Raw genomic sequence first — 25340 nt, forward strand, 5'->3', positions numbered from 1 at the left:
CTCAGTATTCCAAACTTAGGTTCCATAAAATGCCATTGTTTTATTCATTCAGCATTTGTGCAATATTTATTGTGTGCTTACCATATTTCAGGGAGCCCTGGTGGCACAGTGGTTAAAGTGATCAACTGCTAATTGAACGTTTAGCAGCTCGAAACCACCAGTGGCTCTGCGAGAGAAAGATGTGGCAATCTGCTTCCGTAGAGATTTACAGCCTTGGAAACCCTGCAGAGTTGCTATGAAAGTTCTGTTACTTTATGAGAGATTCTGAAAGCAAATGTGTGCTGAACTCTTTGAAGTAGCAGAGATTCTTACTGTTTAAGGATTTACTAACAGCAGATGTTTTTCTTCCTATGGAAGCTATGTAACAAGTAAGATTTGTAGCTCTGCACTAACAAGAAGAAAAAAATAACTCTTCTACTTTTGTGGAAAATGGTCAGTAAAATTATTATTTTTAGGTATGTCAGAGTCTCCATTTTTCCTTTTCTCCTAGTAAGAAACAAAATGATTTACATCTCTCTCTCTATATATATATATCTCTGTGTAGATACATGTATGAAGAATGCTAAGGACCCCTTTTTGTTTAAGGCAAGAGTGATTTTATTTCTATTAAACATAGATTTGACAGAAATATAGAGAAATACAGAGTAAATATAGCATTTACTTATAAACACTAATAAATTATTAAAATAAGTAGAAATGGAAGATTTATACCTTCAGATGTCATTGATGAAGACTGGAACTGAACTAAGGAGACAGGTAGTACGTATGAGAAAAGCAGAGAGAGAGATAGCAAGGTGAGTTATTGTTAAAAATTAAGTTCAAAGACTAAAGAGAAGGAGTCTGTAGTAGCTGGAGGTTTGTGGGAGCATCCTGGAATTGTATTCTGAGCCCTGAGATTCTGCCTTGACAACAATAAGATCTTCAATTTCAAGGAAGCAGATTAGGAGTCTTTTGGAGTAGAATTCAGGCTGGATTAACAAGAGTAGTTTGATCAGTAATTGCCAGTTAAGGAAAAGCTCCAGACTAGGAAAAACCACAGTATTTACCATAATTTGCTCCTCTGTGTTTAATTTGTGCTTTTATATTCCTTCAGTTCTAATAAAGGTAGTATCTGCTTCAGAATGTATGTGTACTGAGAGGTTTCCCTCGGTGCCTTAAAGAAAATGTGCCTGATAAAGCAGGGGTTAGGCGCAGCAGATCTGGTTAGGAAAAAAAAGCATTGAATTATCTATTAAACATAATCCTGAAGTTATAGCACAAGCACAGCATAGTAGTTAAAAGTTCAGGCTTCTGAGACAAATAGATTTGAGTTTGATTATTGTTTTGTATTTTTTATTTCTGTGACCTTGGGCAAGGTTGTTACCTTCTAAGCCTCAGTTTCTCTATTTGTTAAAAGGGGGTGATTTGGCCTACTTAATGCTGTAGGAATGAAATGATATAGAACATAAATCACATGGCCTGGAGGATAGTAAATGCTGAACATGTAGTAGATATCTCATTATAGATACTGGTTAAAATTTTTTTATTTGCAATTTTCAGAAAGCAGTGGCTTGTAGTAAAACCTACAACTACAGCTATCCCAGTAGAAAACGAACATAGACTAACCTTGGTTGAGTTCTGTCCCGCTTTTTTTTTTTTCCATGGATGTTAACTCATTTAGCCTACATTCATGTTTTTGTCTTCACAAATAATTTTAATGGCCATGAAGTAATTTTTAAGGTAGCTGAACCCCAATTAAGGAGCCCTTGGTGGCATAGTAGTTAAGAGGTACAGCTGCTAACCAAAAGGTTGGCAGTTTGACTCCACCAGGTGCTCCTTGGAAACCCTAGGGCAGTTCTACTCTGTCCTGTAGGGACGCTATGAGTTGGAGTTGACTTCACGGCAATGGGTTTGTTTGGTGACAAAATGTTAAGCGCTTGGCTGCTAACTGGAAGGTGGGTGATTTGAACCCACCAGCTACTCTGAAGGAGAAAGTTGTGGCAGTCTGCTTCTGTAAAGATTACAGTCTTGGAATCCCGGGGGCAATTCTACGCTGTCCTGTAGAGTCGCTATGAGTTAGAATTGACTGAAGAGCGATGGGTTTTTTTTTGGGGGGGGGGGGCAGTGGGGTAAACTATAATTAGTCATTCCCCTATTTTTAGTGTTCGTTTCTACGTTTCTTTTTGCTCTTATAATGGAAATGAAACTTAATGTATATTAGGAGAAACATTGGTTTGGATGTCATGTTTGCTTTTCAGTTTCAGCTCTGCCATTTGCTAGATGTTTGATCATGACCAGCCATCTTCTGAGCCTTAGTTGCATCATCTGTAAAATGGGAATAACTTTTCAAATTTATAGAATCATGATGATGCTAAAAAGATAAAAGATATATTGCCTGGCATCAAGATGATACGTGATAAATTTCTACCAGCCAATTCAGGGTTCCTACTCACCCAGGCAGTGATTTGCCTTTTCCTCTCATTAAAGTAGACCCAGCCTAGTATGGGTGCAGGGTTTCTGCTGGAGTACAAGGAGTATGTCTTTGCAGCATGAGAATGGGATATATTCATAAATTTGGCAGCCCAAAATTGGTGTTTTATTTATTGGGGAAATGAGATATCACGTTTAATCACTTATTTCCTTTTATAAGCTGCCCATTCTTGTTCTTTGCCAGTTTACTTATTGGGCCTAGAGTTTTAGTCAGCAATTTATGTGACCTCTTTGTATAATAAACTCATTAACATTTCATTGGATGTGTTTGAGGCACACATTTGCAACATTATGGACCATACCATACATTAAAGTCATCCTGAGAATGAGATGCTAGGCAGAGATTCACAGGAATATCTAAATTTTGGCCAATACCAGGCCCTGTAGGGGATCTATACACAGAAGATGCCAATATATATGATCAAAAGAGGAAACGTAAATTTAAATAACATTTTTACTATTAGTTTGGACTCTAGTCCTGAACTCTAGTGACCTCGTTGAAAATTTCCCTGCATTAGGCCTAATAGCCTTAAACCAAAACAGCACCTCTCTTCCTTAGGATTAGAGAAAGTACAGGTGGAGGATGGAGAGAATGAGTCCCTTTAACTTGTTCTAAGGACCGATATTTTCCAGTTTGCCTTTTAATTTAGAATATATATATATGGGTGTGTGTGTGAGAGTGTGAGTGTGAGTGTGTAAGTGTGTGTAAAACCCGTTGCCGTCGATTCCCACTCGTAGTGAACCTATAGGAATAGGGTTTCCAAGGAGGAGCTGGTGGATTCAAACTGCTGACCTTTTGTTTACCAGCCAAGCTTTTAACCACAGTGCCACCAGGGCTCCATATATATACACACACAGACACATACATTTAAAAAATAAAATCTGCAGCATAATTTTATGTGGTTAAACTTAACAATTTTTTACTTTTGACTTCTTAACTCATATGTTGAAAAAACCCACCCTTTATCCAGATTTAGAAAAAAATTCGCCTGTTTTCTAAAAACTTAAAATTTAGTGTTTTAAAATATTAATTATTTAATTTATCTGAACTTTATATTTTAAAACATTCTTTTCTAATTTTTAAAAATCAATTTTTTTCAACGTCCCCATTTCTTTTTTTATTTTTTCCCATACAAAAATTTATACATAGTTATGTGACTTTAATTGTTCTCCCCATACTGTTTGAGCACACTCCTCTTTTCCACCCGATTGCCCATGTCCATTCAACCAGCTCCTAACCCTCTCTGTCTTCCCATCTCACCTCTGGACAGAAGCTGCTTGTTTAGTCTCTTGTATCTACTTGAGCTAAGAGACACGCTCCTCACAGGTATCGCTTTATCACTTTATGTCCCACAGTCCAGTTCAATCCCTGTCTGAAGAGTTGGCCTCAGAAATTCTTTTAGTTCTGGGCTGATAGAGATTCCAGGGGCCATGCTTTCCGGAGTACCTTCAGTCTCAGTCAGACCATTAAGTCTGGTCTTCTTGCTAAAATTTGAGTTCTGCACCCCACCTTTCTCCCGCTCCATCCTGGACTCTCTGTTGTGTTCCTGTCAGGGTAATGCCCCCACTTCTAATTAAACAAATTTGGGAATTGCTGTTCATTATGGACATTATGGAAGAGAGACTTAAGGGCAGTCTGACAGTTTTCTCTTAAAGAGTTGTGCCTCCACCTGAAGAATATATCTTGATCCTCCTGTTTTACTGAATATTTATATCATTTGAATAAGAATTGATGAGTAGATTAACCAGAGGTCTTGAGAATACCATATTGTGAATAGTGTAGGTATCCTCCACTTTTAAAAGAAGATCCTGTACTTTAGAACACATATAACTTGCTCAGACATTTTGCCGCAGTGTAGAATTTGGTAATAGGGTAGTTTCACCTGAATTTTACAATGAAGCTTAGGAAAATATTTTATTGAGTGGTCTAGACTTGGAGTATTGTAGCAGGCAAATCAGCAGTGTTTCTCTTTGTGTTGGTAATTTAAGATGGGAGGTATTTAGGTAGGAAGATGGAATTTACTGAGGGAGCAGAGCCAGGCACTTGCCTAAGGCCCAGGAAAACGTGTACTTTCTGTTTCTCAGGATGTGTGACGTGAACTAAAACTAAATGAATTCAACTTAATATTTATTTTTAATTTGATATCTAATTTGAAGTTATTTTTTATAACATCGTGTCATTTGGTATTTTTCCTTACTTAGGAATTTTCAAACAAATATTAGGAGTTACTTGTGCCTGAGTAAAATATAAATACAGTTTGTTATGTTTCATATTAGTTTTTAAACTTTATTTTTCAGATTCTCAAACAGCCATTCAAATTCAGCCTACTTGCTAAGGATCAGCAGAGGTTAACGGATTGGCAGGCGTTTAGATATTTTCCAGATTGGCGGGTAGCACTTGTAACTGTGGCCATTTTTCTACAACAAAAATTCCGGCACTGTATCTTGTATCAGTTTAAAAGCCAGACTTCCTCTCTGTGCCTTCAGCATTCCAGAGCTGACTTAAGTCAGTACAGAGCAGAGAATGTATATTATACAGGGGAAGTATGTAATCAATCATTCAGCATGCTTATTGCAAGAAGAGGATTTTTATGTGCAATGTTCGGCCATGTTTTCAATGTGATTTATAAATCCATTTTAGTTGAGTAGAACTGCTCTTTGCATTGTTCAGCCAGCTGGCCCCCCCCCACCCACACACCCACACACACACACACACACACCCATTTTCAAACTATAAGGAGGTGAAATTCAAGTTACTGTGTCTCAAAAACAGTAAGTTGGCAAGCAGTACTTCTATAGCAGTAAAATAATACTTGCTTTTCCTCTGTCTACTTGCTTTTCCTCTGTCTTCTAATGAAAAATGCAGAGCGGAAGAACAACAGAAGTTAGAAACACCTATTTTTGAAATTTCTTGGTGTAGAGAAATTTTCTAATCTGCTTTGAAGTTCTCATCAGGTTTGTGCCTTTTGAAATCTGTGCCCCAGTGTGGTAAATCTGTTGCTGTTCCTCAGAAAAGCCGGAAGAACTGATTTCACCCCAACTTGTTTAGTCTTCCTCTGATCATGAGGCAGATTCTTTAATGTGAATATTCTTGAAAGCTGTCTTATTTGAGAAGAGGAGCTAGAATAATTGATTTGAACATTTAGGCATAAACAGATTACGATTGCATATTAGAAACATTAATAATAGAGAAGAAAGATAAATATTATGTCATGTTGCTTGATAAACAGTTGACTTTTAAATATGCTGGTTTGTTACATGTTAACTTTTCTTCTATGAGGATTTTGTTTTGTGGCTGTTAACATAAAATAATTGCGATAAAGATTTTACATAATGTTTATGGATGATACTTTTAAAAATGTCGTCTGAACAGTTGTGCTTTAAAAAGTTTAAGCATCACACATTCAGAATTTAACCGTGTTATTTGATAGAAATTTTGCCTTTTAGTTTCTGAAAACCTAATTTCCTGATTTGTTGGTGAATTGCTTTAGTACGTTTTCAGTCTTGCTGATTATCAGTAGGCATTAACACATAATCTTGTTTGTCTGAAAAGGTAGCAGATTTTTTCTTAACAAAAGTAAAAGTTAAATACCTAGGAAAATCCTGTATTGATGCTATTATGTGATAATAACATTTTTTAACTGAAGATCACGCCATCTTGTCTTTGAAGAGTTCAACTTGATGGTTTTGCTTTTCCTGTATCATGATTTTGAGGATGGCACAGGGCGGGCAGCATTTCGTTCTGTTGTACACAGGGTTGCTATGAGTCAGAACTGACTCTACAGCACCTAACAGCAACAACATACATTGAATGACACATACTGAGACTAGAAATAATAATCCTAGATGAATTTAAAGTTTACCTAAAGAAGTCTTTAAAAGCACTTTGTATGCTATGAAAGTTTATTATTTAAGTAATGTTTTTAGCTTCTTCCTGTATTAGAGTTGTGGTTCTTATATTCTGTGGGTCAGCTTAACACTTCATTGTGTTAAGGTGACATAATATGTTAAAATGGCATTTTGTTTGTATGCTATGCGTATTATTTATGCCATTATTTTAGAAGATCTAGAATGTAGCCAATATAAAAGCTATTATGCAAAGCTAAATTGTAGATTTTGGAAGGATAGGAATAAAGTAAGGGTGTGAGGTATTAAGGCCTGGTAATGGAAGTTTGGGGGATTGGTAGTAATCATAGATTGCGGCTATGAATCGGAATCGACTCAACAGCAATGGGTTTCTTTTTTTAATAGGTTGCTGAGTGGTTCATATTTAAATTGTTTCTATTAAACTTGTAGGTAGCCAAAGTGAAGTTAATTTATTTAACATTTTCTGAAATAAACTTAATAAAATGACGTTTTAGTTTTGAAATGTTATTTTGAAGATTTGAAGAAGTAGATGTTAATAAAATAGCTGAAGTAAATATTAATAAAAATGGTTATTTTTACAAATTTATGATTTTGTTTATTTAGAACTTTGGACGTCTGTTATCTTTGATTTGTCTTACATTCTTGGATGTAAGACCATTGATAAGGTATTTTTACATAAGAAATATCATTAGAAAATCCATAAAAGTAGGAAAAATTAGCAAAGGTTAATTGTAATATTGGTTTATTTCATTGTTTCACAAAGTGGGAAATCCTGGTTTGGAGCACAGTTTACGAAAATGTTGGTTTAAGTTCTTTGAACAGACGACTTTCCCATTACTAAAAATTCAAAAACTTACTTATTTTTAGGTCACTTCAAACTTGCTCATCTCATTTAAACTGTGAAAAAGAAGGTTTGGGTTACAATTACATTAACATAACAAGGATATAACTTTTTTTTGGTATATATGTTTTATACTAACTAAATAAAATTTCTTTCCTTTAAAATATTTTTCTGGTATTATGGACAATATAATGTTAGGGCTAATTAGGGAATCTTTCCACATTAATGATCATATTGACTGAACTTGTCCTTTCTCTAAGATACTGGCTTCAGATTTGTTTTAGAGCAGAGATTTATAACAGTGTTGGATGGATGATTCAGCAGTGATGGGGCACCAGTTACTTATTCAGTGGCATACTAGCCAGTTACCATTATCATCCTTACTCTTTCTACTTCTTTGGGTCATTCTTTCTCCCTCTTCTTTACTGGTTCTTGATTATTCTGTCTCTTGAATGTTGATTTTCCACAAAATTTAATCCTCAACCTTGTTCTGTACTGTTCTGTGGAAACAGTCACCTCTTACATGCTGACAGTTTTTGAGTTGTTCATTCAGCCAACGGTTATTGAACATTTACTGTGTTGGGAATGCCAGTGATAAAGTGTAGGAGAAATAAGAAACCAGCATTTACAGAATACATCTATTGCAGTGTAAGGGATTCCTAAGAATTTTGTGGGAGTGGAGGAGGGGAAGTTGGTTGTGTAAAATGCTTCCAAGATTAGCTAAAGTTGAGTATGTAGGGGGATTAGTTGTTTCCTAAGCAGCATGGACAGAAAAAGTTGCAAGAAAAGTTTCAAGGCATTTTAAGCAGTAACACGAAAGAACATCATGATACCCTTTGGGGTACTGCAGATACTTGGTGTGGTGGGAGAAAAGGAAATGCATCTGGGCATAGCAGGACATGAATCTGGAAAAGTGGTAGTAGGGGCCATGCCAAGATGTTTAGATTAATTCTTTTTTATTTTTAAATATTTTATTGTGTTTACACATCAAATTAGGTTCTCATTGAACAATTTCTACACAAATTATTCAGTGATATTGATTACATATTTTACAGTGTGTCATTCTTATTCATTCCGTCTGGTTGTACCATTTCCTTTATTATAGTTTCCCTGCCCCCCCTTACCTTCTCATCTTTGCTTTAGAGTAATTTTTGACGATTTGGTCTCATACAGGTGATTTTTTTGAAAACAAGCTCAATAATCCCAAGTGATATTCTTTATTTTATGAGCCAGTCTGTTATTTAGCTAAGAGTTGACCTCAAGGGATAATTACGGTTTAAGGTTTAAAGAATATCTCAGGGCAGTAGTCTCAGAGAGTCCTCTAGTCTCAACAAGTCCAGTAAGTCTGGACTTTTTAAGAATTTGAATTCTGTTCCACATTTTTCTCTTGTTCTAGCAGGGTCCATCTTGTGGCCCTGATCAGAACGGTCAGTAGTGTTAGCCAGGAACCATCTAGTTCTTCTGGTCTCAGGGTAGATGAGGCCATTGAGGCCATGATTCGTGTAGACTGTTAGTCCTATAGATTACTTTCTTCTCTGAGTCTTTGGTTTCCTTCTTTTTCTTTTATCCCACTCAAGTAGAGACCAATAGTTGTATATTAGATGGCTCCTCACAAGGTTTTAAGACCCCTGACACTATTCACTACATTGGGATGCAGAACATACACTTTATGAACTGTATTATGCCAGGTAACTGAGTTGTCCCATAGTTGTCCTAAGCCTTCAAACCAGAAAACCAATCTTGCAAGGTGTTTGGTTATGTCTAAGACGTATCCATAACTGTGTCCCCTATGTAGTTTATTATATATATGAACATGCATGCATACACATACCTGTATGTACATATGTTTATAGATATATCTGTGCACACATATGTACCCACATATTCATGCACATATATGCCTATATACGTATCTGTGTAACTACACACATATTTTTTGGTTGTTGTTGGTAGATTAATTCCTAAAGCAGTTTATGATATAGATAACTTGGATTTGGGAGAAGAGTGAAAGGTCAAGGATCAGGACTTGAATCAGGAAGACCAGTTAGCAGGTTTTTGCAAGAATAAATTGATAAGGGCCTAGGTCAGAACAGTGGCATTGGAGATACAAGGATGCATTTGGATTATATCAAGGAGATAATCTGTCGAACCTGTTGACTAGATTTAGAAGGATAGGAAGAAATTGAGGAAGTTATCCTGGCTTGAGTGAGGTCATTTACTAACATGAACAGATATTGCTTTCCTGTCTCTCTCGTAGTTATGACTTATTCTTGCCTTTGCTTCTCCTCTTTGTCTGCTACTTAAACCTACCTGTTCTTTACATCTTGCTTGTTTTTTTCTCATTCTATGACTCTCATGACTTTTATTTCCTGTGAACAAATTTCCTGTATGCTGTATCTTAAATCTACATTTTTAGTCCTAACTTAACTGAGCTCCAGAACCATCTATTCAGCTGCACTCTAGGCATGAGTATCCTATAGCAGTGATTGTAAAAGTTGATTTGAGGAACCCCTGGGAGGCTCCTTGAAAACTTTTCAGGGGGTCTACAAGGCCAAAACTATTTTCATAACAATAGTAAGACTTGATCTGCTGTTTCCACTATATATATGAGTATATAGTAGAGTTTTCCAGAGGCTACCTAACGTGGGTTATCACAACAGATTGGACGCAGAAGCAGATGTAAAAATCCTACTGCTTTCTGATAAGCCAGAGATTAAAGATATTTGCAAAGATGTGAAACAATGCCATGCTTCTGAGTAAATTTTTTTTGTGTTTTGGAAATTACAGTTTTTTAAATATATATATAATTTATGTTAACATGTAACAGTTTATTATTTTTAAATGAATTAATAAAGTTTTTTCAGTTTAAATTTCTAGTATGGTAAATATTTATAGATATAAACAAAAGCTGTTTGGGGTTCTCAGTAATTTTTTAAGCGTGTAAAAGGGGTCTTGAAACCAAAAAATTTTGAGAATTGCTATCTTATAGTAACATCAACCTTAACATAGCCCAAACTCAACTCCTTATCTTTCACATACTTTTCAAATTTGATTTTTGTCTTCTATTTCCTGTCTTAGTAAATGGTACCTAAATGGGTCTACCCAGAAGTCTTTAGGTCATCCTTTATTCTTCTTCCTTTTCTTACTCAGTTGATAATAGTAATCACTAACATTTATTGAATACTACCCATGTGTCAGGTATTGTTCTTATTTCGTTACATCCATTTTCTTCTTAAAGCCTCACAACAATGGTGTAGGTATTAATACTTATCCCTATTTTACAGATAAGGAAATGAGGCACAGAGTAGTTAAGTACTGTGCCCATGGTCATACAGCTCTAGTAAGTTGCAGAACAAAGATTGGAATCTAGTCTTTGAACCTGCACTTTTTTGTTCTGGAACAGTTTAAGATTGATATGTTTCTTAAGGTTGGTAATATTCCCTGTAAAGTCATGTGGGCCTAGTTCTTTTTAGAGGGGTAAATCTTTGAGCACCTTTTCAGTTTCTTCTATTGTTATTTTACTATAGGACACTCTACCATGAGCTTATTTTGGTAAATTATATTTTATAGACCAGGGGCCAGAAAACTACAGCCGGCAGGCCAAATCTGTCCCACTCTGTTTTCATATGTAAAGTTTTATTAGAACACAACCATACACATTCTTTTATGTGTTGTCTCTGGCTACTTTTGTGCTACAATGGCAGAACTGAGTAGTTGCGACAGACTGTACAGCCCACAAAGCTTAAGATGTTTACTATCTGGTCCTTACAGAAAAAATTTACTGACCCTTTTATAGAACGCTGTTAACTTTAGCTGGGTTTTCTGTTTTATTGGTATAGATTGTACATGGGTATTTTTTTTGTTTTTTTGTCTTTCTGAAATCGTCTCTAAATCTGAAGCTATATCTTCATTTTTTATTCCTGATTGTTTGGGACTACGAAAATCTTGTCTGATTTACGGGTAACATTGTGTTGGTGGTCGATCTTTTCGCGTGCTCTGCAGCAATTTAAATAGCGTGAAACTTAGAGATATCTGTTTCTGAAAAGTATGGTAGTTTGAAAAAGAATATAAAACAGTATGGTAATATCAGTCAGTGCAACCATCTGGTCCTGCTGGGTGCTCTGATAAATTTCTCTGTTTCTTCTGTGCCAAGTAATTAATTAATTAATCTATTTAGATTTCCTGCCTCTTCTGGGGTCAATGTCAAGTCATTTCTTCCTTCAGCATTTTAAATTATTTATAGAGATGAGCCTCAAGGAATATCTTACTATTAGAAAATCAACTCTTATTTTTCCATGTTTATTTTTTTGAAATTAGGCTAGCTAATAGTTTTTTTATTTTATAGAACCATGCCTTAGATTTATTGGTTCACTTTTAAAGTCATTGTTTCTACTTTTATGTTTAGTAATTCCTTCCTTCTGCTTCTTTTAGTTTTTTAACTTCCTGAGTTGAATGCTTTATATCCATTCTTATTTGTTGTAAATAATTAAGGCTATGAATTTTTCTTTGAATACTGTACCTTAAAATTTATTGTATGTAGTGTTGTCACTATTATTGATAACTGCAGTTTTAGTATTTATTTCCTCTTCAACTCAAGATTCATTTGAGGTTTTATTTGCTACTTTGTTGTTTAATTATATTGCGTTGTAATCCAGAAATATCATCTGTATTCTACTTTTTGTAGTTTATTGATGTTTTCTTTAGTTCTCTATGTATGTGTGTATGTATTTAACTTTGATGACTGTCTTATGGGTATTTGTCAAAAAGGTGTTACACTGTTTTCAGAGCATATGGTTTTGCTTTTTTCTCAGTTTTTCTCTTATTGTCTCAATTTGGTTTACATATTTTATTGCTGTGAGATTTAGTATATAAAGGTTCTTCGCTGGTCATATCTTTCTAGTTGGTTGTTTTATCAATATGAAATATCTTTTATCCTTTTTAATGCTTTTCTCCTTACAATTTTTTTGGCTAATATTTAATATTGCTTTTATTTTATTTTTGTTGGCATTTCTTGGTGGTTTATCTTTATACTTTTTTTTTTTTAAATCTTTCTTGTGTTGCTTTGTTTCAAGAGTGATTTTTGCAAAGTGTATTGCTGAAGTTTATTTTTTCTTCTCTTAACTCAGTTTAAGAGCCTTTGTCTTTTAACAAGTGAGTTTAACTCATTCACAATTATTGTGATTACACATGTTTTGGGGTTTATTCTTGTTATCCTATTTTGTATTTTATACTAACCACATCTTTGAAGTAGTTATTTTTATTTTATTTCCTGTGCCTGTTGAATGGATCAAGTTTTCTTATGTTCATTTTTGCCCTGTCAGTGGTTTGGGTATTTACTGAAGTAATTGCCTTAAATTTTATCTGTGGGAACACAATAGTCAAAATTGTTAAGTATTTATATCTTATCTGGCAACCCCACTTGTAGTCCCTGCCCTGTACCCTCTATTAGCTTCTCCTTTAGTTCTTACTACCACATCCCATGTTTATATCTGAGATTTTAATTCAGATTATTTAGTTTAGTTTTATTATCATTACTTGGATATTTTTAATGTTTTTACCGGTCTTAGTGAAGTTTTCTGGCCCCAGAAATGAATCTCAGCCTTGTTTTCTACATGGCATTTTACTGATGAGAGTGCAGAGGTTCTTTGCGTTCAAGGTAGGGGTAGAGTTGCTGAGTGACAGATACAGATACTGCTCCTAGACTCCTAGTCACTTTTTATTGAGTGTTAAGTTTCTGTCACATGTCTTCATGTAGTTCATTCACAGTGTTTGCATACAGGTTATCTTCTAATTTCTTGAATATATTAAAGAAGATTTTCCTGTTGCTTTCTCACATAAATAACACCTTGTTTAGGTATAAAAGTGTTGTTACAATCTTTTCTTTTAAGACTGTTCAGTTTTTTTAGGAATAGTGTGGCAAACAAGCCTGCCTTATAGCAGTAGGGATCTGTAACACCTTAAGCTTACCTTCACTTGGCCAAATACCATTGTGAGTCCAGTACTAAGCATGAAGAAGCTGAGTTAGAGTTTCTGTGTTCCTGTAATTTCATAGTTACGTATACTTTATCTTTCTTTGGTTTCAGGGTTATTTTAGAATATTTTAGTGCTTATTGTCTTTATGAAATAAGTATTTTTGGTAGGTAAGATTTGCTTAGTACTAAGTGAGGAAACAAAGGAGTAAACATTATTGCTACTTTCTGGGAGTGTTAGTTTTTCTGGGAGACACAATTTTATACACAAAGTCATTATACCTAGAAGTCACTTGGCTCAAATTGTTAATAGGCTTGTCAGGGAGCTTCAGGGAAAATAGATAAAATTCCAAGCAACAGATGGAATGTTTGTAGTGTTTCGATGTAATTCTTTCTGAACTATAATTTGCTTGTATTACTTTAGAAAAATTGAAGAATCATGTTGAAAAAATAAGAGGCTAAGATCATATATTAAGAAGTATTGATATTTGTGATATAAACTAAATCCATTAATTGTTCAGAGAAGGAAGACAGTAGTGTAGCTAGATTCTTATCTGAGGCTCTAGAGCTCAGGGGATAGGTAGGAGAAATTGGGGTCACTATTAGAAACCACACAGAAGACCAGGGCTTTATCACAGCATCATACACATTATAGGCATTTGATAAATTTTTTTAAATTTAGGCCATAGTAATAGCTTCTGTTGACTCAGTGATTACAATATGCTGGGCACTGGACTAAGACTGTCCCTACTTTATAGACAAGAAGAGACACAGAGGTAACCAGCTAGGGAGTGGTGGGGCTGTTTTAATTCCAGGAGTGGAGCTCTTAACCCTTGAGAAGAGTTTTCTGTGAGTGTCCTCATAGATAACATGACGATGTTTCACTTACCTGACGGTGGTGTCAAGACGTATCAAAATCTCACAGAAACATTAAACTGGAACGGTAGTATAAGGTGGTATTGTGCCAGTCATTGAATAATAGCCACTGGGAGGCCTCGTGTTTGGTGCTTTATAAACATTAATGTCCTTAACCTTAGGGTAGCTCTACAAAGTATCAGTATTATCCCCGTTTTACAGAGGAGACAGCAGGCTCAGTCAGGTTTATACAACTTGCCCAAAGTCACAAACCTGGTAAAGACATAGCTGGGACTGAAACCTGGGTCCATCTGGCACCAATATCTCATATCATGCTGCCTTTCTGTAGTTTTAGAAATTGGGTATATCTTCACTGCTGTAAGATAATTTACCAGATTTTAAAAAATGTGCTGGATCCATTTGCTTATTTCATCTCTTTTAGGAGTTCAGAAAGTTTGCTATTTGTAATTTCTCATTGTCCATACAGTGGACAAGTGGCTGTTTCTCAGAGTTGCTTAAGACAGAGTATCCAAATTATTTTTCCAATATTGATTAGTCTTGTTATAGATTTCATTCTGTTATCTCTGTATTACTTCCATATTCTGAGTTTGTGTTATTTGATTTAGACTTTACATTTTATCAGCAAAAGAAACCTTGTAAACTTTGCCTTTTGTAAGGAAACTGGCAGATTGTTTACTACCCTTGTTCTTGTGTTGTCTTCCAAAGATGAAAAATAGGGGTCAGACACCTTAAATAGGGTTAGGAAGTTACCAGGGAATTGAGTATTCTTTTAGGACTACCAAAACTTGATTTACCACCTTTGTTCTGTTAAGTCATCATTAGTTCAATAGTTGGGTAATCAGTGCTGTGCTTGTTTTCTGATCAGAGAGTAATGTAGAAGGAGACTGTCGGCATGAGCTGTCATCTTGGCCAAGGAAGGCCAATGTTCTCCACACCCTTACTGGATAGTTAGAAGTAAGATTTGGTAGTTCTCTGTCCTAAGAAAACTTGAGCCCGTGAATGAGAATAGCCCTACACATTTAAACCATCTGTTCCTTCAGGATTGTTTTTCTTAGTGCCTTTGCCTTTAGATGGCTTACTATGGAGGTACACTTTACTGGCTAATCTTTTCCACCCCTTTTCTTTTGTTGGGATTAGTGCCAGAACAGATAAAGCCCAGTGTAAGCCAGCCTCAGCCTGCCAACTCTAATAACGGCACTTCCACAACAACCAGCACTAATAATAATGCCAAGCGAGCCACAGCCAACAATCAGCAGCAGCAACAGCAGCAGCAGCAGCAGCAGCAACAGCAACAGCAACAGCAGCAGCAGCAACAGCAGCAGCAACAGCAGCAACAGCAGCAGCAGCAGCAGCAGCAGCAGCAGCAGCAGCAGCAGCAGCAGCAGCAGCAGCAGCAGCAGGCCTTGCCTCGATATCCTCGTGAAGTACCACCACGATTTCGCCACCAGGAACATAAACAACTTCTAAAGAGGGGTCAGCATTTTCCTGTCATAGCAGCAAACCTGGGATCTGCTATTAAAGTGTTAAACAGCCAGTCAGAAAGCAGTGCTTTAACAAATCAACAGCCACAAAATAATGGAGAGGTGCAGAACAGCAAAAACCAGTCAGGTGAGAGAAGGTATTTCTTATGGGACTCAGACTTTATAACCATTAGCAGTGTAGCAGTTTTATGGCTTTTTGGTGATGTACTTACCAGTATCTGAGCTGCAACATGCGGATTCTATACAGGGAGTCATGAATGGGGAATCTAAAAATGTTTTCTCTAAGTTACCTGCCCATCCTGCTTTTAAAAATTACTGTTAATTATTCTCCCTCTAGGTTTTTCCCATTTTAATAAGCAGCTTGTAGCTAAAATTGACTATATGGCTGTAGCTAAAATTGAGCACTTTTTTCCTCCAAGTTCTGTGCTAAGCAATTACATATACTATTGCGTTTAATCTTCAACGTCCCTGTTAGCCAATAAGTTGTTCTTATCTCTATTTCTCGGTAGAAGAAACTGAGGCACCAAGACATTAAATAACTTGCCTGAGATTTGTCAGCTACCACGTATCATAAAAAGACTGCCCCTTATGAAAATTATATTTAAATAGAGCAAATGCATCTTCTTACTTGCCTCAGAATGGCTTTTCTCAGCTCAGTAATGGTTATGAGGCAGAAAATAAGTCTAGTATGTGATCAGAGTTTCCTCAGAGCCCTGTTTGTTTCAACATGTCTGATAGGTTCTGATAGTTGGTTGGTCTGTACATCCATCCATTTCTCCAACTATCTTTAAGCATTTACCCCAAGCCAGATAGAGAATTAGGTGCTGGAGTTGAGGAGAATCAAGGTTTCTATACATGTAAAGCACTTATTGAGGCAGTGTAGTATAGTGATGAAGAACGAAGTTTCTAGAGTTAAATGGACCTGGTTTTTAAATTCCAGCTCCACCATATACCAGCAGTGTGACCTTGGGCAGGTTACTTAATTGCTCCACGTGCCTGAGTCTCATCCAAGTAGTCTTCCCTAACTATCCCAGGTATAGTTATTCACTTTCTACCTCTATGCTCTCTCCTATATACTGAGAACTTCTCTGTACATCATAATATATTATGATATTTCACAGCTAATAAGTAGCAGAGCCTGGATTCACATCAAGATCTCTCTGACTCCAAAGCTATGCTCGTAACCACCATGCTGTGCTTTGGCAACATACTGGATATGATAGGTAAGGAGGAAGAGGACACAAATGTGAGTTTTCTAGCATAGGTAATTAGAGTAGCACATTATTATTGGAAAGGATGCATACTTGAGTTATCATTCTGAGTTAAGAGTTATTCTCTACTCCCCCAGCCACTTACTACCTGTGTGAGTTTGGCCAAATTACTTAATTCATCTAGTCCTCTTTACTAACCTGTAAAATGTGAATAGTAGTGCATACCTTATAAGGTTGCTTTGATAATTAAAGTATATGATATGTTAAAGCAATTAGTGTAGACCCTAGTATTTAGTTTAGGCAGTGAATAAATGATCTTCCCCTTAACTTTGACAGAAGAGCCTACACTTTTCAGAAAGAATAGTTTGGTTTAGACATCTTACATGTAATCTTGTACAAATGCCAAGTAGTAGGCAGTTAGTAATTTGATTTGAAGTTCACCAGGGAAGTCAGGTTGACAGCAGATGCACAGTCATACATCAACATAATTTAAAAATGTAGTTAAATCCTTAGGAGAGATTGGTTATACAACAAATACTTGAGTACCTACTATGAGCTAAGCAGTGGTGGTATGATAACAAAATGAGCAGGGAAATGGTATAGTATATTTAGGAAATGATGTGTTGGATATGCTTTTTCAGTTTGGGAAATGAAAGAACAAAGCTGTTTTTGAAATGGAAACAACAGGGTTGTAAGAATCTTGTTTCTCAAAAATGGATATGGGTAAAAAAAACAAAAGTGTTAAAGGTGTACATTCAGATTACAAGATGTGGGCAGAGGAAGAAGCCTTCAGAAAAGTCTCAGAAGGAAAAATATGCTGCCTGATTCGAAAAGGACATTAGATTAGTGTGGACATTAAGATGGCGATCAGAAGGGTCTAACAATCTAATTGAGGTCTGGAATTAAATCTCAGAACAACTAGAGCATGCAGATGATGAAGGGAAAACATTATGAAGAATCAGAATTTGTGCTTTTGACTTCTTAGAAACTTTGTGAATCCCCACTTAGCAGCATATGTCACATATTGACATTAAAATATCTTTATAGGTGCTGCTAGGAATGGTAACAAACTTTAGCCACAAAATAGACGATTGGGCATCAGTGAAATCAGGGAAGGCTTCTTAGAGGTTTTAGGTCTGTCCTGGCTCCTGTTGTTAGTTGCTTTCAAGTCAGTTCTGACTCATGGTGACCTCATGTGTGCAGAGTAGAACTGTGTTTCGTAGGCTCTTCAAGGCTGTGACCTTTTGGAAGCAGATTGCCAGGCCCATCTTCTGAGGAACCTCTGGGTGGTTTTGAACTGCCAAGCTTTTGGCTGGTAGTTGAGCATTTAACCATTTGTGCCACTCGAGGAACTCTGTCCTGGCTCCTGAAGGGTTAGTAATGATGATGATGATATAGTAGCTAACCCTTATGGAATGCTTACTGTGACCCACACGCTGTATTAACTCAGTTAATTCTCGTTTTATAAATTAGATAATATCATCTTCATTTTAAAGATTGGAGATTTGAGGATTTAGCCTAGTGACTGAGGAGGAGCAGTGTCCTGGATGGTACAAACAGCATGAGCAACAGCCCAGAAACACAAACTTTGATGTGAACTACATGCAGTTCAAAATTGCAAGAATGTAGTCTTAACAGTTTTTGTTTTTTTTTCTATTTATATTTGCATTTGCCTTTTTTGTTTCCTGAATAGAGTTAATGGAGGAAGTAGATTTAAATTAATGAATGTGATAAATGGAAATTTACTTAGTTTTCATGGTAAAAATGAGAAGTGCTGAATATGGCTCCCTGCCCTCCTGTAATGCAGTTCTCACTTATTCAGTGCAGTCAAAGACAGGGATGGTACTTCAGTGGAATTAGGTATTTTACAAATTAGGAGTCACAAACTAAATGTTTCTGGAACTAGCAGGTAAGTGAAGTAAAAGATGAAAGGGAGTCATGGGAACTTTGGTAAATGTATGGATTTTGTACCCTGCCTAAATACCTTTACATTCCCATTTTTATTTTTTTAGAACCCTGTGCTGGTCAAACCAGAGAACTCTGTAGGCTGAGCCCTGGGCTGCCAGTTTGGGCCTGTGCTTCCAGTGCTTACTGATGGTTTTAATTCATACTTTGAGATCTCTCTTCTGCAGTTGACTTGTTAGAGCCCTAAGGAATCAGGCTCTGCTACTGTCCAAATAACTTTCGAATTTGGGAGCCCACCGGCCCCATAGTGAGGGCTTTTGACAGACTAATACGCTTAACAGGACTGGCAGCAATATTGTTTTTATGGGCCAAATGTTTCATTCCCACTTTTTATCATGCCACTGACATGGTATATTCAGAAAAGTTACAAGAATAGAACAGGGAACACCCACACACCCTCCTCCCAGATCCAACAGTTAACAATTGACTTCATAAACACATATCTCTCTCTCTCGTATATGCGTGCATATGTCCACGTGTGCACACACACATTTATTATTGTTGAACCATTTGAAAATTAGTTTGCAAATATCATAACACTTCACCTTTAATACTTTCACAGGTAATTTCCTAGGAATAAGGACAGTCTCTTATACAACTACCATACCATTATCACCCCTAACCAAAAGAACATTAACAATTCAGCAGTATCTTCTAATATGTCATGTTCACACTTGAACTTGTTGTCCCAAGAATGTCTTCCTGTTTATTTACAATATAATACCATTTATATAAAATATAAAGCATGCAAAACAATATTATATATTGCTTAGGGGTATATTAAAATATAACAATATAAAGATTTGCATGGGTGGTTACCACAGCAGGAGGAGAAGGAAGGAGATGTAATCAGAGAAGAGGTACACAGGAGTTTGCTATATTAGTAATGTATTTATTAAGTAAGGGGTACTTGAGTATTTTTATATTACTCTTTATAACCTTTCCTGAGTTTGAAATATTTCATCTTTCTCTTTTAAAAAGAAGCTCAAGGACATTTGAGTTATAATAATGAATGACCAAGATTGGGACTATTTTAACAAAAAAATATTAACGTTTAAGTTCTGGAGATGTTAAAAGATTAAAATACTGTCTGCCCACTTGTGTTCTTGACTCTGTCTTTTCAATGTAGTACATTCCTGCTGTCCCATAAGTTCTACTACTTGCTTTCAGCTTGTACCTTCCCCTTGGACTGTAAACATACTCAAGTCTTTACTGTCCTTTAAAAAAAGTTCTTTATTCTCTTGAGGCTATTACAAAAGTTGTTTCCTCCCCTTTTGCCAAGAATTCTTGAGGGAGTACTTGTCAATCTGTATTTGTAATCTCGAATACATTACTTCAGTCTTCTATAATCGGATTCCTGCACACTTGACTGAAAATAGCTCTTACTAAGATCTTCTGAATGTCAAACCCAGATTTTTCTGTTTCTATCTTAACAGATATCTACACTTTTTACTTTTGATCACTTCCTTCTTTATAAAGCTCTTTCATTCCTTGGCTTCTGTGTTACCATATGTCTCTTGTTTTCCTCATACCTCTGTACTTCTCTACTACATTCTGCATAGTTTTTCTTTGACCATTTCTTGATTTTTTTGTTCCGCAGGATTTCATCCACTACCTAATAACTGTTTTTACCATTCTCCCTGGTAGATTTTATTCCCTCCCATGGCTTTGTTTCTCATCTTCCCTAGTTGTAGGCTGGTGTTGGGCCCCTCAAACTCAGCATGTCCGAAATTGAACTCATCCCCATACCAGTTCCTCTTTCTGAATTCCTTTGCTCAAAAGGTCGGCACTCCTATTCATCTGGAACCTTGAAATCATGCTTGACCCTCCCCTCTTCTTCATATCTTACAGGCCACTGGCTTACCATGCCTTACTGATTTTGACTCAGTATTTCTCAGCTTTTCTCTCTCCTTCACACTGCTGCCACCACTGCCTGGTTGAGGTACTTACCACCTGGCACCTGGTCTAGAACAACATCCCAAGAAGGTCTTTTATAGCTGTCTCCCTACCACCCTGACCCCACCTCTCAAGCCAGAAGCCAGTCATGATCCATATATTGCATTTGGTTGTGGCATTACTTTTGTCTTCTTTAATCTAGAACAGGACTGCACCCTGGGTAATGCAAACAGTTAAGTGCTGGATTACTAGCGGAAAGGTTGGCTGTTTGAACCCACCCAGAGGCACCTCAGAAGACAGCCCTGGCGATCTGCTTCTGAAAGCCTTGAAAACCCTGTAGGGCAGTTCTACTCTGCACACGGGGTTGTCGTGAGTCAGAATCAACTGCACGGCAACTAGCAACAATCTAGAACCGAAGTCAGTTTGTACTTATTTTTGCAATTTTACTGGGACACTGTCAAGCCCATTTGTTTACCTATCGTCTATGGCTGCTTTCAGGCTACTGTGGAAGAGTGGAGTAGTTGCCACAGAGACCTTCTGGCTCACAAAGCTGAAACTATTTACTATCTGAACCTTTATAGAAAAAGTTTGCTGACACCTGGGCTAGAGACTAGATACTGAAAGAGATGTTTTGAACTTTCTCACTTAAGTGTTATTTAAAATAGGGCCTGTAAGGTTCTCTTTCTTATTCCTAGTGATACTTTATCATACTTCCTAGAAATACTGCAAAATTTAGGTACTAGTTACTTCTAAAGCGCTTTCCCTTCTGGTGAGATTGAAAGCCTTAAAGGCAGAAAGCACATGTTAAATTATTTTACTTGTTACATACTATACATTTAATAAGAAAAATACATGAATTTCCACGGATCTTCCTAAATAAATAATGTTGTTTCTTTCTTAATCACTTGAATTATCAGTCTTTCCTCTGCCTCACATAGCCTCTTTAATCTTTCTGAACAGGTGCTCTGTAACACACTATTCTTTTTGAGATGTGGTACTACTGCTGTCCCCAGTTCTCTGGTAACTGTGTTTGAGAGTAGGATGCTGATGACATTTTGGATTTCAAATGTGTCTTAGTAACATGTGACCTTCCAAATGTTATTTTGCCTACAGCAGTACAGTGTATAAAAATTGGTATTTTGTATTTACACTGCCCCCTTTCCTCCCTGCTAGCACAGAGTTTTATACTCTTACTGGTTTGCACTGTTGCCCTGAAAAGCTTAGTGCTCATCTTCTACATTTTGATGTTTCTGTTTATTCTCCAGATTATCTGTAATGATGGGTTTTGGCTTCCTTGGCTATAAGGAAAGTATGTTATTTGGCTTGTTTCTTCTAACTCTGAAATCGTCTCTGACTGATTCTGAGGAGTCTTGCTGTTTTTACTTCTTCAGTTAGAATAATGTCTCTCCTTCTCCCCACCTTTTAATTTTTCTTTCTAAACTACAACCTTTTTCTTAACCAAAAAGACCCTTGTGACCCATTCTTGGTAACTCAGTTTTTAAAATAGCCTTTTAATACAGTTTTGTTGAAAGTATCAAGTAGGTTCCAAATTAAAAATAGAATTTTATTCTATTCATTCATTCATTCTGCTGATACTTCGCCTCTATTTTCCTAAAATACGTAGGAAGATATAGCAAAAAGCACCACCACTGCTTCTAAACCAGGTCAGGACCAGAATCTGAGAGAAATTTTCACTAACTTTGTTTTCTGACTGTGAGAACTAGTTTCCAAAATGTATTTTATTGTTTCTTTGCTTTTTTGTTTTGCTTTTGGTGTATTCTGAAAAAAAAAGTTCCTTTTTTTTTTAAGAAGTGGTCAAATCTCTGTAATTTCTTTTATGGTTTCTTTCTTTGATTTTATGTAAAAATTTTCATGGTTTTATTTTTTTACTTTCAATGTTTTAATCATTTGGGATTATTGATATATTGTCTCAGTTTAAAAATACTTTTTAACTATTGAATAATCCTTTCCTCCACTGATTTAGAATGCTAACCTTTCACATATACTAAATTCTTACACTTGAGTCTGTTTCTGGGTTACTTCTTTTGTTCAGTTGAAGAGCTTGTATACTCTGACAGTACAATGTTGTTTATTGTACAATAATGCCGATTTCCTCCCTCATAACTCTTTTTTTCAGATTTTTTTTTTTTTTTTTGGTTTTTCTTCCATTGGTTTTGCATGAATTTTGAGATCACCTTTCATTGAGTTACAAACTCTTGATAACAATTTCTTAATTAAACTTAGAAAAAGCATTATTATATCTTTCCATGTAGGAATATGTTTCTGTACTTAATCAAGGTGTCTTTTATGTTCTCAAGTAAAATTTAATCATATAGAACTCTTAAGTATTTTTGTTAGCTTTATTCCAGGTTATTTTATAGTTGTTGTGGCTTTTATAATTAGGATCTTTTTTTTTTGGCATCACATTTTCTCATTGCTGTGTAGCAAACTGTTGCCATTTATGTATTGTCCTTTTTATGTCTCTTTTCTAGTATGTATACCTCTCATTTTTGGGAGTCGTATGTCATTGGTCAGTACTTCCAGCACAGGGTTGAGGAGTAGTGTTGTCTTGTTCGTGTCCTCATAGGAACGCTTCTGATATGTCTTTGTTTATACTGAGTCCATTTCCTTTACTTTCAACATGGGTAATTTTGTTTCTGACGCCCAGTCTTAGTTTCTTACTCCTGCCTTATGGTAATGGAGACATACACACAATGAAGCAAATAATGGTAGGAGAAATACTTTTGTAATAGTCTGTGAGAGGATGATGATGATGATGGCTTGACTCTCTTTTAGATTTGTAGAAAATTAAGTGGATTTGGTACTTGGTGATGTTTTGAATTTAGCTGTGCACAGGGAGGATCGATAAATTCTAGGTTTTAGGAAGCTTACTGAGATGAGGAAAACTAGTAAAGAAGTGGGATTTTTTTCCCCTTTGGGAGGAGGCGTCTGGGGCGGGGGGTGTAATCCAGGAGTTAATGTTCTGTTTGATATACCTAAGTGGAGATTTCAAGTAAGTAGGTCGTTACATGATTTCTCGTTTTGTTCTTCATGAGAGAGACGTGGTGGAGTGAAAAACGTGCTTTGGAGACAGCATTGAAAAGTGATTAACATTCATTCATTAATGATATAATGATCCTCATTTAGTAAGCACCTAATCCAGGTCAGATATGGTTAAAGCACTTTAATTTGTTAATCGTTTAATCCTCGCAACAGTCTGAGATAAGTACTATTACTATTTCCACTTTACAAATGAGGAAGCTAAGGCATAGAAAGGTTGAGAATCTTGCCTTTGGTCAGACAGCTATTAAATGGTAGATTGAGTTTTAAACCCAAGCAGTCATACGGAGTCTGTGCTCTTGATCAGTACACTGAACTGCTTTTATGGAGCACTTTAATTGCAGCAGTTACTGAGCTAAATGCTTTATATCTGATAATATGAGTAATGACATAACCAGGTAAAGTAGTACTATTCATATACCCATTTTGGAGATCTGATCATATAGCTGCTAAATAGAACTCAAACTTGAACCTAGGTATCTCTAGAGTTCCAGCCGTATTCTTAGCCACCTTGCTTTATTACCCCCGATGAATCCTGTGTTTCTCACTTGATTTTCCACAAGGTAACCCCTGAGTCTCAATTTCTCATCTGCCAAGTGAGAATAATACCTGTGCTCTATGGTTGTTGGGAAGATTCAGTGAGAAGAGTGCCCATGATACATGGAAGTAAATGCTGAGCATTCTTTGGTGTGTACTAGTTGTGCAGGTGTGGGTCCAGGTGCTGATGTGTTGATCTGTGTTTACCCAGTGAGATTGACTGACATTTTGGCACCCTTTTTTTATGAGAAAATTGTGGGCATTGGGCCCTGACAGATGACAAGCTTTATTCGTCACCTTTAAGAAATGATTCTTAAACAGAGTGTGGAAATCAGAATCACCTGTGGTGCTTTAAAATCTACATGTATTTCTGATCTTTCTCTAGTCTCTTTTTCCTCTTACTCTTTCTAGCTCACCATCTTTTGCTTCTTAACAATATTGCTTTGAGAGAAAATGACATAAGTTGGATCTGATTTCCGTATTGACCCACTGCCATTGAATCGATTCCTACTCACAGCAACCGTATAGGACAGAGTAGAACTGCCCAGTAGGATTTCCAAGGCTGTACATCTTTATGGAAGCAGACTACCACATCTTTCTCCCATGGAGTGGCTGGTGGGTTTGAACCACCAACCTTTCAGTTAGCAACCAAGCACTTTTAACCACTGAGCCGCCAGTGCTCTGATTTCCGTATTAGCAATACCCTAATAGTGAGTTACATTATTTCCTAAGCCTACAATCCCTGGAGGTTGATTCTTTAGGCCTGGGACATGACTTGAGCATGTGTATGATTTAAAAGCCCTACGTGTTATTCTGATTCCTGTTGTAGTAGAGAACCACAATATAAGCAAGCCCCTAAAGACAGTCTCAATGCCACCCACAGTGTAAGCAACCTGCTAGAGACAATCGCAATGCAACCCACAATGTAAGCAACCCCCTGAAGACAATCTAAATGCAAACATCTTTTGCAGGTTAATATCTGAGGAATTTCTGACTACCTGATTTTTAAACTGAATGAGAATAACAAATATAGGGAACTATCGGAACACTATAACTGCCCGACCTTTCGTAAAACAACTCGATATAATATGTAGCAGTAAGTCTGAGATTATAGGATTATATCACTGGTTAATAATGGTCTTCAGTATCAGCAGTTGAATTTTTGATC

General features: G+C 36.4%; 1 protein-coding gene across 4 annotated transcripts in view; it reads left to right on the top strand.

The window, feature by feature from the left end:
- Positions 1-25340, top strand: part of TNRC6A (trinucleotide repeat containing adaptor 6A) — a 105631-nt gene that overhangs the window by 34935 nt on the left and 45356 nt on the right. For 3 of the 4 annotated variants that reach the window (XM_012554635.2, XM_023728532.1, XM_023728534.1), the window contains one exon: positions 15160-15630. In XM_012554635.2, coding sequence (XP_012410089.2) covers positions 15160-15630 — 471 coding nt within the window. Of the gene's footprint in view, positions 1-9004; positions 15631-25340 lie in introns of those variants that run through there. The other variant, XM_023728533.1, reaches the window with a different exon arrangement.

This window comes from Trichechus manatus, unplaced genomic scaffold (assembly GCF_000243295.1).
Source record: "Trichechus manatus latirostris isolate Lorelei unplaced genomic scaffold, TriManLat1.0 scaffold00024, whole genome shotgun sequence".
NCBI lineage: Eukaryota > Metazoa > Chordata > Mammalia > Sirenia > Trichechidae > Trichechus > Trichechus manatus.